This window comes from Vanessa cardui, chromosome 7 (assembly GCF_905220365.1).
Source record: "Vanessa cardui chromosome 7, ilVanCard2.1, whole genome shotgun sequence".
Classification (NCBI taxonomy): Eukaryota; Metazoa; Arthropoda; class Insecta; order Lepidoptera; family Nymphalidae; genus Vanessa; species Vanessa cardui.
This window is the reverse complement of record NC_061129.1, coordinates 9,400,863-9,414,888: the sequence shown is the minus strand read 5'-3', so window position 1 is coordinate 9,414,888 and position 14,026 is coordinate 9,400,863. Positions and strand designations below refer to the sequence as shown.

At 30.7% G+C, this 14,026-nt stretch overlaps 1 protein-coding gene across 3 annotated transcripts; it reads left to right on the top strand.

The window, feature by feature from the left end:
* Positions 1-6,069: 6,069 nt before the first annotated feature.
* Positions 6,070-12,176, top strand: LOC124531040 (5'-AMP-activated protein kinase subunit gamma-2-like). 3 transcript variants are annotated; one of them, XM_047105455.1, is made up of 2 exons: positions 6,070-6,446; positions 9,830-12,176. In XM_047105455.1, the coding sequence occupies exon 2, from the start codon at positions 9,908-9,910 to the stop codon at positions 11,978-11,980; it is 2,073 nt and encodes a 690-aa protein (XP_046961411.1). In that variant the 5' UTR covers positions 6,070-6,446; positions 9,830-9,907; the 3' UTR covers positions 11,981-12,176. The 3 variants fall into 3 exon arrangements, with proteins under 3 accessions (XP_046961411.1, XP_046961410.1, XP_046961412.1); XM_047105454.1 differs by having other exon boundaries at positions 6,070-6,450; positions 9,831-12,176; XM_047105456.1 differs by lacking the exon at positions 6,070-6,446 and adding an exon at positions 9,323-9,457.
* The last annotated feature ends 1,850 nt before the right edge of the window (positions 12,177-14,026 follow it).

Sequence of the window (14,026 nt, the reverse complement as noted above, 5' to 3'; positions counted from 1 at the left end):
GTCCTTCAAAACTCAATAGTTTTTAAATTATATCAGAGGGAACCTTCACAGCATCGTCATACACAGTCTTTGTAAAAAGCCTTTGTTATTTATTATAAAAGAGATTGTATCTTCTGAACGTCTAAATAAGTATTGTAAGATGTAATACGCATACTTTTAACTAAACACACACACATACACAACGAAAGTTTGAATATTATTCTACGTGTGTAGGTGTACTGCCAATAATTATTTATCGTCCTATAATTTTCATGAGGTAAGCTTTGTTGACCCTACTTGCTAATTTTATTTACTACACTAACATTGTAAGCGTTTGGGTTACTATTAAGAATAAATTAATGATATTATTTATATGATAAATTTATGAAATGCAAATTAAAAAAGCTTTTATGATACACATATAATTTCATGTATTAATTATTTTGTCTATAGTAAAACGATAATTAAAAACAAACCTAAATTAATGGTTCGGTATTGAGCGGTTACCTGTTGATAATTATATTGTCTACAATATGACGTCAGGACCAGAAATAGATCCGATCATTATTGGTGGATGGGTAGGCTTGAATTAAGATAATTATGATATTATAAAAAAAAATTAGGAGTATGCAAAGCAGTACAAGTGAAAGACGTCAATCAGAAAGATTTCAATCAAATGTATGCAACTTTATTGAATATAAAAATTAAAGCACTAAGATTCGAGTTTGCCTATTATAGCGTCCAAAGAAGTTTTACTTCGATAACGATAATATTGACTCTTAAAATATATTTTAAGAGCATACATGCTATAGTGTTAAAGCTTATTAGTTATATTTTGCACTTAAAAAAAATATACATAGTTTATGTCTATCATAGCATAAATATGTTTGCTATGAAGACTATTTTTATTTAAAAAAAAATACAGACGAATTGATAATCTCCTCCTTTTTGAGGTCGGTTGAAAAGTCACGTTTAATATGTCTTTCTATACAGTAACTTAAAATATTTAATCTCTACAATCAAGTGTTGTTACTTTATTAACGCTACTTATATGTATTCTATCGCTTATATAATGTGCGGATTCGTTTATTACGTAGGCAAGCGTAATATTATGATATTGATGTGTTAAAGCAACGCCTACACGTTGTAAAACTCGACGAACTTATTGTGTTTCATCACAGAAACGTAAGCGAGCTTACCTGATGTTGATGTTTCGTTATTATTTTATATTATAAAAACTAAAAGAGGTTTTATTTCATTATATTTTTTGATTATTCATATGACAAATTAATATTACAATATTATACATGCTGGCACCTACTACAATATATTTGTGGTTACATACTACTATGGTACACATAAGATTATATAATTTGCACGTTATTTTCCTCAAAGTTTATTCGAGATTATTATTTATTAACCTACGTCCATCTACGAAACCATAACGCCTATCAATAACTTATTTTCAATAATTTTAAGATTTTAATAATATTAACGTGTTTCTTTCGATAACATTCGTTAAATATTCTTGGAAATAACTTAGCTATTCAAATTTGTTAGGTAATATATAATTCCATAATTAACGAGCTGATCGGCAGAGTTTCATTAAAATTCATTAAGTGGTTTTTGCCTGATTGACAATTACAGTAAGACATATATTTTAACAGTATATTTTTTTTACAAAGTACTAAACAAAATCATAGCTTCTCATAATCGGTGCTTATACTAACGACCCGTGCAATGCTGTCAGTAAATATACGACAGAATGTCCTACACTGCTCACAGTTTTTTAGTCGTTATGTGTTTCTTTACTATATTGTTACATGTTTTATACGCAAAATAATTCTCTCGAATCACTCAATCTAATAAAAAAACATATCAAAATCCGTTTTGTAACTTTATAGATCTAAGCATACTATAAACTTGAGGTTCAAGTTTGATTCATAACAAAAGGAAGAACACAGGCTTTTTATCAACCTCCTAAAATACTGGGCGACAACTTTTTTTTTAAAAAACTTAGTTGAATACAGTCTAATTTAATTAAATTTCTATTAAAAGGCAATGAATTCGATATTAATGAAAGATCAATATATTTTTCTAATTCGTTATGGTATTAATTTTAGCTAAGGAGGGTTGTTTCTTCCGCGATGTGTCCGCATTCAGCACGTTGCATATATTTATGGCTGTTACGATTGGTCGCATGCCCTAGTACTATTTGCTGCTCGCTCGGCGGGCACACGTCCAGTTATTCTAATTTTACTTATAATCGATGCCATCGCTACGCCGTCTCACCGACGAAAGATGTGCTCGTCCATCAAAAGTCGAAGACTGCCGAGATACGTGTCAAGTTGTATAACCTGTAGGCTCTGGATTTCATAAACGTATAAATTATTCTATCACGTTTCATAATAACAACGTTTTTTTTTATTTATATCCAATTACGATTTTTTTTTGATCCGGCTGATATAAGCCAATTCCCTTCAAAAATGCTTTAATTCCGATTCTGTCTTAGGTTTTTACAGAAAACCAAAAATTATTAAATATAACAGATTTTAATTGGTTTTGATACGATTTAATTATTAAGAACCACATAAGAAATTTCATAACAATGAAATAAAACTCTTAATTTTATAGTAACAATTTGCCAGAGAACTAATAGTTGACTTAATAACCTTATTGAAATATGTTTTAGGAGTGTAACTGTATGGATATACATGAAGAAGATAGCACACCTTGAGCATAAAACGATCACCTCATTGCTATCTCTAGTTGTATTGAATATTGGTAAAAAAATACAAAATGACAAAAAAACTTGGTACGCATTTAAAATACAAATAAATCTCATAAGTAATCTAAATTACTTAGGTTCAAAACTCTTAGTATTTCATTGAGTTAAATCCAAGCAAACTTCTTTGAGCTTTCACGTGATTAATAGTGTAGGTGTACTTGGTGATAATGACAATTATCTAATAAATAAATTCGAATATTTTTGTGTACACCAACCTATATAGGAGTAGCGTGGTAGTCTACTCTAGAGAAAGATCTCAGGCCTGCAGCGGAATACTTTTAAACTGCTATTTTTGTAAATAGTGAGCATAACATTTTTTAAAGATATATTAATGAAATTATTTATACAATAAAAGAAAATGAAATTACATAAATAACACATTGCATTCCACATTGCAATTACTATTTAAAATGAAGTACCTCATAAAGTTTTATTTTGCATGGGCAACCCTATGTGAGCTGAAGAAATTGATGAAAACTACTAGGGTTTGACGAATTAAATCTACTAAAAGGCTAGATAAATTAGCTAAAGACTATAATATTATGGAATAAAATTAGATGGAAGACGAGACGTCCTGAATAATAACAAAACATTAAATATTATTTAATAAATTATTCTCATAGAAAAAGGCACTAATAACTTTTTTACAATAAAAAAATATTGATATTGTATGACTTTAATTTAACAAATATTATTATTTTATTTATGTTATTTTAAATTTAAAAAGTAAGTAACTAAAGTTATTTAAGAAAGTCTCCATACATATGCGACTAATAAATATTTTCCGCGTCGATATGCAAATAACTTAAAAATGCGTATCTCACTTATAAAGATCTTATATACATATATGTATTTCAAAATGCGTGTAAAACATGCTGATTTTTAGATATTGGATTAGACAAGCTTAATTTGATATTGTAGTCTATCATTTCATATAAGCAATGACACTAAGGGTAAAAAAGAATTTTATTACGATAACACAGCTCTGCGTTATTATATAGAAAGTAAGTAAATTATTTTTTTTACTCTCTATAATTAGGTGTTTGAAAGTGACACCGATAGTCGAGAAGTTATGTGGAATACGGCTATCATGGTATGGGCATGTAATGCGGAGGAACGAGGAACATATTGTGACGAAGGCCTTGAGCATGGATGTGGATGGATAAAGAGGTAGAGGACGACCAAGGAAACGATGGATGGACTGTGTGAAAGACGATATGGTTAGAAAGAATGTTACTTGTGAGATGACGTCTGACAGAGAAGTACGGAAGAAGAAGACATGCTGCGCCAACCCCAAATAAAATTGGGATAAGGGCAGATGGATGATGAATTAGGTGTTTTAATACATTTTGCATTTACCGGTGTTACAACCTTTCTCGGTTGACAAAAATGTTTACGTCATTTCTGTGTAACTGGACTATCCGAGTATAAAACTTTATCCTATAAGACAAATTAGATCTTTCATTGAAATCTCATGAATACTATCACAAATACAAGTACACACGACAACTTTTACTTCTGACTTAAGTGTTGTACGATTAAGTGAATATTGTCAGTTGATTTCTGAACTATGGAAGCTTCTGGCACCTACGACCTTAGTATTATGCAATTAGTGTTTCAGAGCTTTCGAATCAAAGGTTTTATAATTGAGATTTATATCAAATTATGTTTCGGTTGCTTTAAACAAGATCGTAATATATATTTATTCTAACTTTATGCATTCGGGACAACGGTATTGAAAAAGCAGAATAAAGTTTAGCCAGACGGGTAAGCTTTTGGCATGTAAGGTTAGGTTAGGTAACCTGCCTTAACATGTCATGCGTTTTTAAAGTATTTAGCAGTTAGCACGCTAGCTTTTTTAGCATGCACTTCTCATGTCATGCTTTCTTTTTGTTATTGTATATTTCAACGATCCTTCGTGAAAAAAAAACTACTAAAAATGCTTGATATAAGGCTCGGTTCGGTTGTATGAAGTATTGCAGTCACCGGATGGAATTGGAATGACTCAGTTAAATATCAGTTTGAAGCACTTTATTTAGTGGTTTTAGTAGACTCATCGGCGATGTATCGTCCCAAAATAGCTTACTTATTAGTCCTTTATATCTTTTGTTCGGAGAGTTTAAACAAGGTTATGTGACGTAATACTTCCATTAGGTAGGATCATCATCCCTTCATTCAGGCAAGCGCGCTTATTTACGGATTATTATAACTCAAAGCGTCATAAGAAATATATTAATTTGTTAATACATTCAGTTACAGTAACATTTATACGTAGGTTTGAGATACCAGCGAAACTTTTAATGAGATTGTAAAGCTGCCATGTTGGAAAATGTCCGTTTCTTAATTTGAATATAAAAAATTTAATATTTTTTTTTATTTCCTTACTTTTGAAGCTTTCCTTTTCTTATCTACTTCTTGTTTATAAATTATAATGCCATATAAAAAGGATATTTGATAATAAATAATAAACTGATTGGATAACAAGGGTCTAAAAATGTTTATTTGAACACATTAAAACACATTTTTTATAAACATTAATTTGTTGATTTCAGCTTCTGAGGTCTTAATGTCTGTTCAGTAATCTCAGTGAGTCACTATCGCTGCGTATCGGCTCGGAGATTACAGCCGCTGTGTGATCTGTGAACTGCGAATTGTAATTAAATTATTGCAAAATATTATTATCTCATACATAGCTATATAATATAATCTCGGTATTTGATAATTAATAGCAAATGCGTATAATTATTTTATATTTATGTGATGATGAAAACATTCTAAATTATATAGTCCATTTATTTGAAAAACTGACAACACAATTACGTAAGTACATGAAGACTTCTAAACTGTTTTTTTTTTAATTCTAATTCAGCCTAGCTCATTATGTAAAAGTAAGCATACCTTTAACCTGATTCCTCGGTATTATATAATGTGTGGATATACAAATGTTGCTTATGGCAAATATGTAGATAAAGCTTGGACCTGACGGGTATGTAATGTAATTAGCAAATACACAATAATTATGACAGTAAACAATACTATGACTACTCTATTATGTTCTTTAAATTATTTAATTAATATCACTGTAATTCGATTTGTCAAAGAAAAATATACATATATACACTTTTTTTTATAATAACTTTTAAAAAAATATTTATATTTATTATAAACATTACCATAATGATAATTATTTGTCAAGCATAGGCAACTCAAGTATGAGTCGCGTTCGTCTATATTTGATACGCACCTACGATACGATATGCGCGTCTGGATGTTTATAGTTCATGCATGAGAGAGAATCGTAGTGTGCGTGCGGTTCATATTTGAGCGCGAACGCAGCGGCATCAGCGGGCCGCGAGAGAATTATTACGTGAACGCGACTAGCTTGTTTCGATGCCGTCAGCGCATATGTCTGTACATTGAGTGCGATTGTAAATTGTACTAATTGGGCATGGCGGTCTTTACTGATAAAACAGTGCTTTCAACAATTACTATCCTAGTGGCAATATTATACAACAACCGCGCATTCGCCCTGTAAAACAAAAACCAGTGGTACAATAATTATAATCATATGCGAGCAAGACTATTGCTAGGACTGGTGCATTATGCATGTAACAAGTGTATGTGTGCGTGAAGTGTTCACAAATAGTCGGTGCGAAAGGGGTTCGGAATGATCACTATTGTAAGTAAATATAACTACAATCGAACGAGATGATACATTTTGAGGTTATGTTTAACATTGAGACGGAGGCGTTATATTATCGTTGTGTAATGATTATGGATATGTTTCATTTTGTTAAAAACAAGTTCGCCTTTGCCTTGCCATATAGTCATTCATGGAACATTTTATGCCAATAATTAATAAATAAATTTTCATATAGGTACATTGTTCATTTGGCACTATACCAACAATTAAATTCGTCACGATTAAATAAGGGACATCATTTTCTGGGCTCGATTCATGTGTAATATACGAGTAATATAAATGTATTTTAATTTCTGTGCAAAATGTAATAAAGATGTTACCTACGTTCTAGAATAATTAAGCCGATATCAAGTATAGATTTTGAAAAATATATTAAAATATTTGCTTTAAATATGTAATAAGTAATCTTTAATTATAATATTTAATCATGAATATTGATGTGGTTTATTACTTGTTGTCTTGTTCCAATTACATAGTACGCCTGTTTTATATATATTATTGACCTTGTAAATAATTGATTGTATGCAAGACGATTGAGGGCACGAATTAATTGCCTAAACAATCGATAAATTTATCGAATGACTTCGAAATTAAAGATAAGATTAAACCCAAGAACGTTTGGATTACAATATTTAAAAAAATATACAGTGAACGATAATGTTACCTTTCAGTGAAAACAAGCAACAAGTAAAAGCAATAATATGTTTCTTAGTTTATATATACATATTGTTTACCTTATCAATTATTCAATTAGGTTTTCAACTTGAGTAAAGATGGATACGAGAATTGGAAACAGTATTGAGATCGGAAATTTCCGATTTTGACGATTTTTCTATTGTTTAATAAGTGTCTGGAATATGCCTTAAATGTCACTGGCAATAAGTAGTTAAATAATCGTATTTTAAACAACTACCGCTTATTCTAAAACACAAAAGATTCCATGTCCTTAACATTCCAATATCCGATAAAGGGATAGCGATATTTTATTTCTGTAAAAACCGATACAATTAGCACAACTATTATTTTTGTGGAGGCTGCATAAAATTTCTCATAAGTCAAAAGAACGAACGATCAATCTGCTGCTAGTTTGTAGAAACACTTATATTAGTCCTACTTAAGTATATTTCAACGACTCAAAAATGAATTTTATCTTATCAACGAGACTGCTTCAAAGATAAGTGGCTACCTAAGAGCTATTTATCACTGAGATGTCAGGATTAACTAGTTATTAGCTGCGATTTTGGAATGACCAGTTGTATACATTAGTTTTACTGTTCCAGACGATGTTATCTGTGTTGACAAAAAAAAAAAAACAAATGAACGAGTTTAAAATATTGAATATCTTTAAATATGAGTACTTTATTGACAAGGGTTGAAAAATTCTATGAATGATGGTCGTATTATTTTAATTTGCTTTTTATTGAACAAGTTTTACAATAGTATGGCGTTAGACACTTATTAAGTTACAAGTATCTAATTTCTCATTTAGAAAGTAATACAATTAATTACAGTGAACGAATAACAGCGGCGGCCTGATAATAGTAACTGCTGGGTAGTAATTTCAAGCAACGCCAATAACGGACTAGATGTTTCTTTCTGAATTCTTATCGTATTCGTTTACGAGTTTATCCTAACGGAAACGTAATATGTATTGTAAAAAAATATATCGACCTAAACCCGGTGCTTATCCGAATTTGTATCTGCGAAGAATCTTTCCTTCTAAGGTTAAAAGTTTATCTGTTAAGCAATCTCGATTGTATCTAACGTTTATCTAAAAATAAGTTCTGAAAAATAAAACAAGTTCTGTGTTATATTTGTGAGCAAGTAAGAATATTTTAATCTTATTTCATTGGTTAAATTTAACTAAAATTACAATAACTATATTTAAATGAAAATCAAATCTCTATTAACAGAACGTACTTGTTTCATTCAATGTTTATCTTTTGTCGTCATGAAATTATAATTACGAAGCTTATCAAAATTTGCAGTTTAAGTAAAACAATATAATGAATATGTATGCGTTTTACGCGGGCTTACTGTTAAACTATTAAACCTTGTTTATCACTGCAACATTGTTGTGCGGTAAAAAAAAAGCGTGGGAGATAAAATTTAAATTCATTGATCCTTCACGGGTCAACTATTTGTTACACTTGAACATAAGAATGTCACATCTTATTACTCGCGAGCGGCTGACCTGTGTATTCGATATTATTTTATAGCGCAAGTGGGGCTAACACGTGATCTACCGACCCGTAGTTGATTGAAAGGCCGTTTCTACTCCCGTGCCGTCATTAATCGAGCGTCATTGGACTGAATATTATTAATATCGGGAGAGTATTGATCGCAGATTCCCCCGACTCTCTTTAACGTCATCGTTAGCCACGCGCCCCCGCATTAGTACGTCATGAATTTGTGACGAAATATGACGTCATAGTTACCACGCATGCGCAGTGTAAAGATATCTAGTCCCTTCTTTCTAAATATAGATGTTTATTCTATATTATATGTAAAATTTTGTATTAATTAAAATTCAGTTCTGTTTTAACGAAATACATATTTTTAAAATTTTGTCATGTCTAATTTAAAAAAAAAAAATTCGAGTGTATGTGTTTATTGAAATTCAATTTATATTTCTTAAATATTAATAATAAAACGGAAATTATTTTATGAAAACATATGTTTTTATAACATCTAATACTTCGCCCATGACATCTCTGCGAAAATTTACAGAACACAATGTGCACAACATAAAGCTTTTCATTGCCAATGCTCAAACTCCCCTCGTTTTACACCACCCGTCAGCAGATGGCGTGAGTTCCCTACCGCCAAATAACAATATGGCGTTTCATTCACAGTCGCCGTGAATTACACGCGATGTTAGTTAAAGTAATTTTATTTTAATACTCCTTATTTGTTTCTAGTTTAAACAAAAAGGTTCTGTTTCTTTGTTACAATGATTTCGGATACATTATATCAATTTATAACAGGTACGTAAAGTGTTTACGTAATAGTGGCGTGTTTGGCTCACCTCCTCTCTTGAGTATTGATTAGTGAACCGGTTATCACGCGTGAAACAGTGAATATTGTTATTTATTTGTGTATTTCGACGGTAAAATCTTATTACAAAATTTAATTATCATTTGTCTCATCAATCGTTACCATTCAGAAATTGATTATGTCCATTGCAGCAGAAATTTAATAGTGGTGCATTAAATTGACGCATTAAACTTCACCACGTTGCTTAGCAACGACGTAACCTTGAAAATTCGTTCTAATTTTAGTTTGATGATGATTTTACTGTGCTTTATTAAGATACTAAAATGTGTTATTAACAATATGTTTTTTTTTTTTCTTTACAGGTAACATCGTTTCTTTTGGATTTTGGTTTGTGTAATAAATTTAAAAATTATATATAGTAAAGAATATTAATAACAATAATGGATCCTATATTGGAAAATGAATCAGCAACTTCGGAATCAGGAAGCAAACATGGAAAATCTAAACATAGAAATAAAAAGAAAAAAAATCAATTAGAATTTCATAATGAAAGTCAGACAGTTGTTGGTGAAAGGAAAAAATTTGTTGTCACGACTTTAACCACCTCGGATGATCAAAATGTACCTTCTGAACATTTACCGCAAAGCAATGTCCATACTATTCATTTTGGCACACGTGGCGTTGAATCGCAGAGGCCCAATGTAAGATCAATTTTTAGAGATAGACCTGCTGAATCATCGAGGCCGTCAAGTGCAGAAAGGGAAACGGCGAATAAAAAAGAATACGAAACCTTTCACGGAACATCGTCTAGTCCAAGAAGTTCTATATTTGATATATTTCGAATAAGAAGGAAAAGTGATTCCAAAAAGCACCAATCGCTTATTCAAAATGTTAAAGGTGCTTTGGGTGGGACCACCAAATCTGCAGAAGCTCCAGAAAATTCTAAAGAAGATCCAAATTTACAAGACACAAAAGAGTCTCATAAAAAATATTATTATACCGTAACAGGAGTCTCCTCAAGGAAGTCTAGTCCCATCACTAGAGTCATGGATATATTCAGAAGTAAGCCCCAACCGCAGCCGGAACAGAATGCGGCTGAAACTGTTAAGAAAAAGAATACGAAACAAGCTCGGCGATCCTCCATAGGAACGACTTCACCTACTTATCATAAAAATTCGTACGCTTCCTTAGATCCTGTGCAAGCTAAACAATTGTTTAGGGAAGTTCGTGGGCTACCGAAGTATGATCCATACTTATCAATTGTGCAAATTTCTTTAGGTGGTCGTGACAAAACAAGACTTCTTTTGAATTTTTTCAAATACCACAAGTGTTATGAAATTCTTCCCAAGTCAGCAAAAGTGATAATATTTGATACTATGTTCCCAGTTAGGAAAACGTTTCCTACTTTGGTTTCCCATGGCATCCGATCGGCTCCGTTGTGGGATGCTTCTAAAAAATTACTCGTAGGTATGATTACTGTCACTGATTTCATTAGAATTCTTTTACACATTGAAAATGAAAACGGGTCTATGGATGAATTAGAGAAACACACTCTTCATAATTGGAAGAAAATTTTAAGGCCTACGCGTAAGCCTTTATGTAGTGTAAGTCCTGATCAATCGTTACATGATGCTATAAATTTACTTAGTAAAAATAGAGTTCACCGCCTTTTAATGATCGATCCATTAACGGGAGATGTATTGTATATATTATCACATAAAAGAATATTACGATTCTTGTTCGTATATTTGAATGAATTTCCAGAATTAACGTTTTTTCACAAAAATTTGCTTGATTTAAAAATAGGTACATATGAAGATATAATATCTGTTACTGATAACACAAATATTAAAGAAGCTTTTCAACTGTTATTAGAGAAAGATGTTTCAGCTTTACCAATTTTAGATGAAAACGGTGTTCTTATTAATGTCTACGCTAAATACGAAGTGTTGAATTTGGTGAGTGAAAAGTTATATTTGAATTTATCGTTAACCATAGGTGACGTACGAAACAAAAAGAAAGACTGGGAAGAAAAGTTACAAAAATGTCCTTCAAGTATTACTTTATATGAGGCCTTAGAAATTATAGTTAGAACCGAGAGTCATCGATTATTATTAGTAAATAAGGATGATAAGCTTATAGGAATTGTTTCACTGTCAGATATTTTAGTTTACCTAAATAGGATAATTCCGACCGAAAAGAAAGTTTCATCACTGCAGGAAATATTTAGGCCATTGGAAGTAAATAAAGTACCCGAAGCATTAAGAGAAAGTGAGAATGAAGTCATAACTCTTACTGTACCTAATATAAGAGCGCAAAATGTACCTGAGGCAAATACAGCCATTTGTGAGTCACATAATTCTACAGATGACGATAAGGAAGTAATGACTAATGAATTGGAGACTGAAGTAGAAGACACTAGTCCAAATGGTGAGACAGATATTGATACTACGAAGTCAGCTAACATACCACAATCTCATTCGAACGTAGATATAAAAAATGATGATTCGTAATTTTAAATAATTCCAAAGATATAAATACAATTAGTGTATTCATCTCAAATATGCTTTCTGCTTGTAACTTATGATATTGTAAATTAACTTATTACTTAATTGTTAATAGTAGCAATCAATACCACGTGAATGCCTTATTTATTGTTTAACCCATTATAATATATCGCTAAAAACCTAATAAAATATTTTAGCAGCATTTCTGTATGTTTTTATTTAGTCCAGTAAAATATTAATAATCTTTTAAAGTATATTAAATTTAATATGTCACTTTACTTTGAATTTCTAATCTAATGTAATAAAATCTGACTATATTGATAAGATGTATAATTTAATCCGTATGTGAGGCTATTGATAAATACGTAAAGACCGTTTACATCATTTATTAAACATTACAGTAAGAAGGAAAATCTAATTTTTTTTTTACTTCCAAAAATGTAGTAGTCTTATACTTTTAAACTGAGTAGTATAGTAAAGTCTCTAACAGTTAAATGGAAAACTTATAATATAATCAATAAAGAAAATGCTCACACAATGTTGTCATTTAGCATTAAACGTAAGATGAAAACAAAGAGAAATAGTTTATATGACCACTTCGTTAATTAAATCATTTATTATAAAACAATAAAAACATGCTGTTCGATTTTTAAACAGCTTTATTTAAGAATGATTTATATCTAATAAATGACACTAAATAATCATGAACTTGAACGCACATAATAGTTATTTTATCCGAAACGTGTTTATAAACTGTAAGTTATATCAGAGACAGAATCTGAACACTTAGAAAAGTATATTTTCTTTAACGTTAACACTAACTCTGAATGGATTATTAAATCTGAAATTATATTTTTAAATACGGATAGTACTTACCTGTAAACAATAAACAAATTATTTTAGGTGGTTTGATTTTGGTATTCATGTCTTATTCTACAACTAAACTACACTACTTATTACCGCTGTTCTGGTTTGATCTGATGAGTAAGTCAATAATTATAATTTATAGGCATAAGGGACATAATTTCTTAGTTCCAAAAGTTGGTGGCGCTTTCACGATTGTATAATTACTTAATATTTCTTAAAGTGTCAATTTACATCTCTTTGCCAGTAAGTTTATTTATTGTACAAAAAAAACATCACCATACGGCCTAGCCATATGATACCATTCGTAAATGCTCAATATCGAAGAACATTTCCTATCATTGATATTGTATCCTTTGTCCCAAATTTAATTAAAATATTTGCATAAGAAACTATGCGAAATAGTAATCATATACATACTTTTTGCACACATTATTGACAGTCAAATTATCAAGACCCTGAAATATTAAACCAAGGTCGCCTTTTTTGTCGGCCCGATTGCGCTATTGTAAAAAAATAGACCGTAATTTTGAGAGGAGTTTCTTTCTCCAACTGATGTGCGAAATAATCTAATATATACATCTTTATAGGGTGCTAATATTAAGTGACAATATATAAAAACTGTATATATTATTATTATTAAAGACATGTTTATTCAAAAGTTGATTCTATTTAGTAATATTCTCATGCACCCATGGCAGCACTGAGTCTATCACTTCTCACTCTAATGGGAAGGCAATCTGACAGACTGAGACTCTGACTAGAAAGAGACCCCTCAGGACAAATAATTTTCGCTTATAATTCAAACAAAGATTGCTACAGAATATTGAGATTTGATTTTAATAGAGGTACGTCTGCCGTTCGTATTTGTATGTGTTTATGTATTTATTAATTATTTTATTAGGCTGTAACTTACCTTGAAAACCAACTAAATTACATGTTAAATAAAATGGGAATTGAAAAAAAAAACAAGTTTTCTTGTCTGTGTGTATGTCAACTGTGAAGTTAATCATGTGGGTAGATCAAATTGCACACGACTAATTTTATATAATTGTAACGTAACGTACAAACAACAATTAATATTTATTATTTGTCAGAATAATGGGATTTTGCATAGCATTAGGTATTGTCAGGAGATTCGACAATTCAGTGTTTTTGAGAAACGTACTCTAACTAAGCATTTTCTAA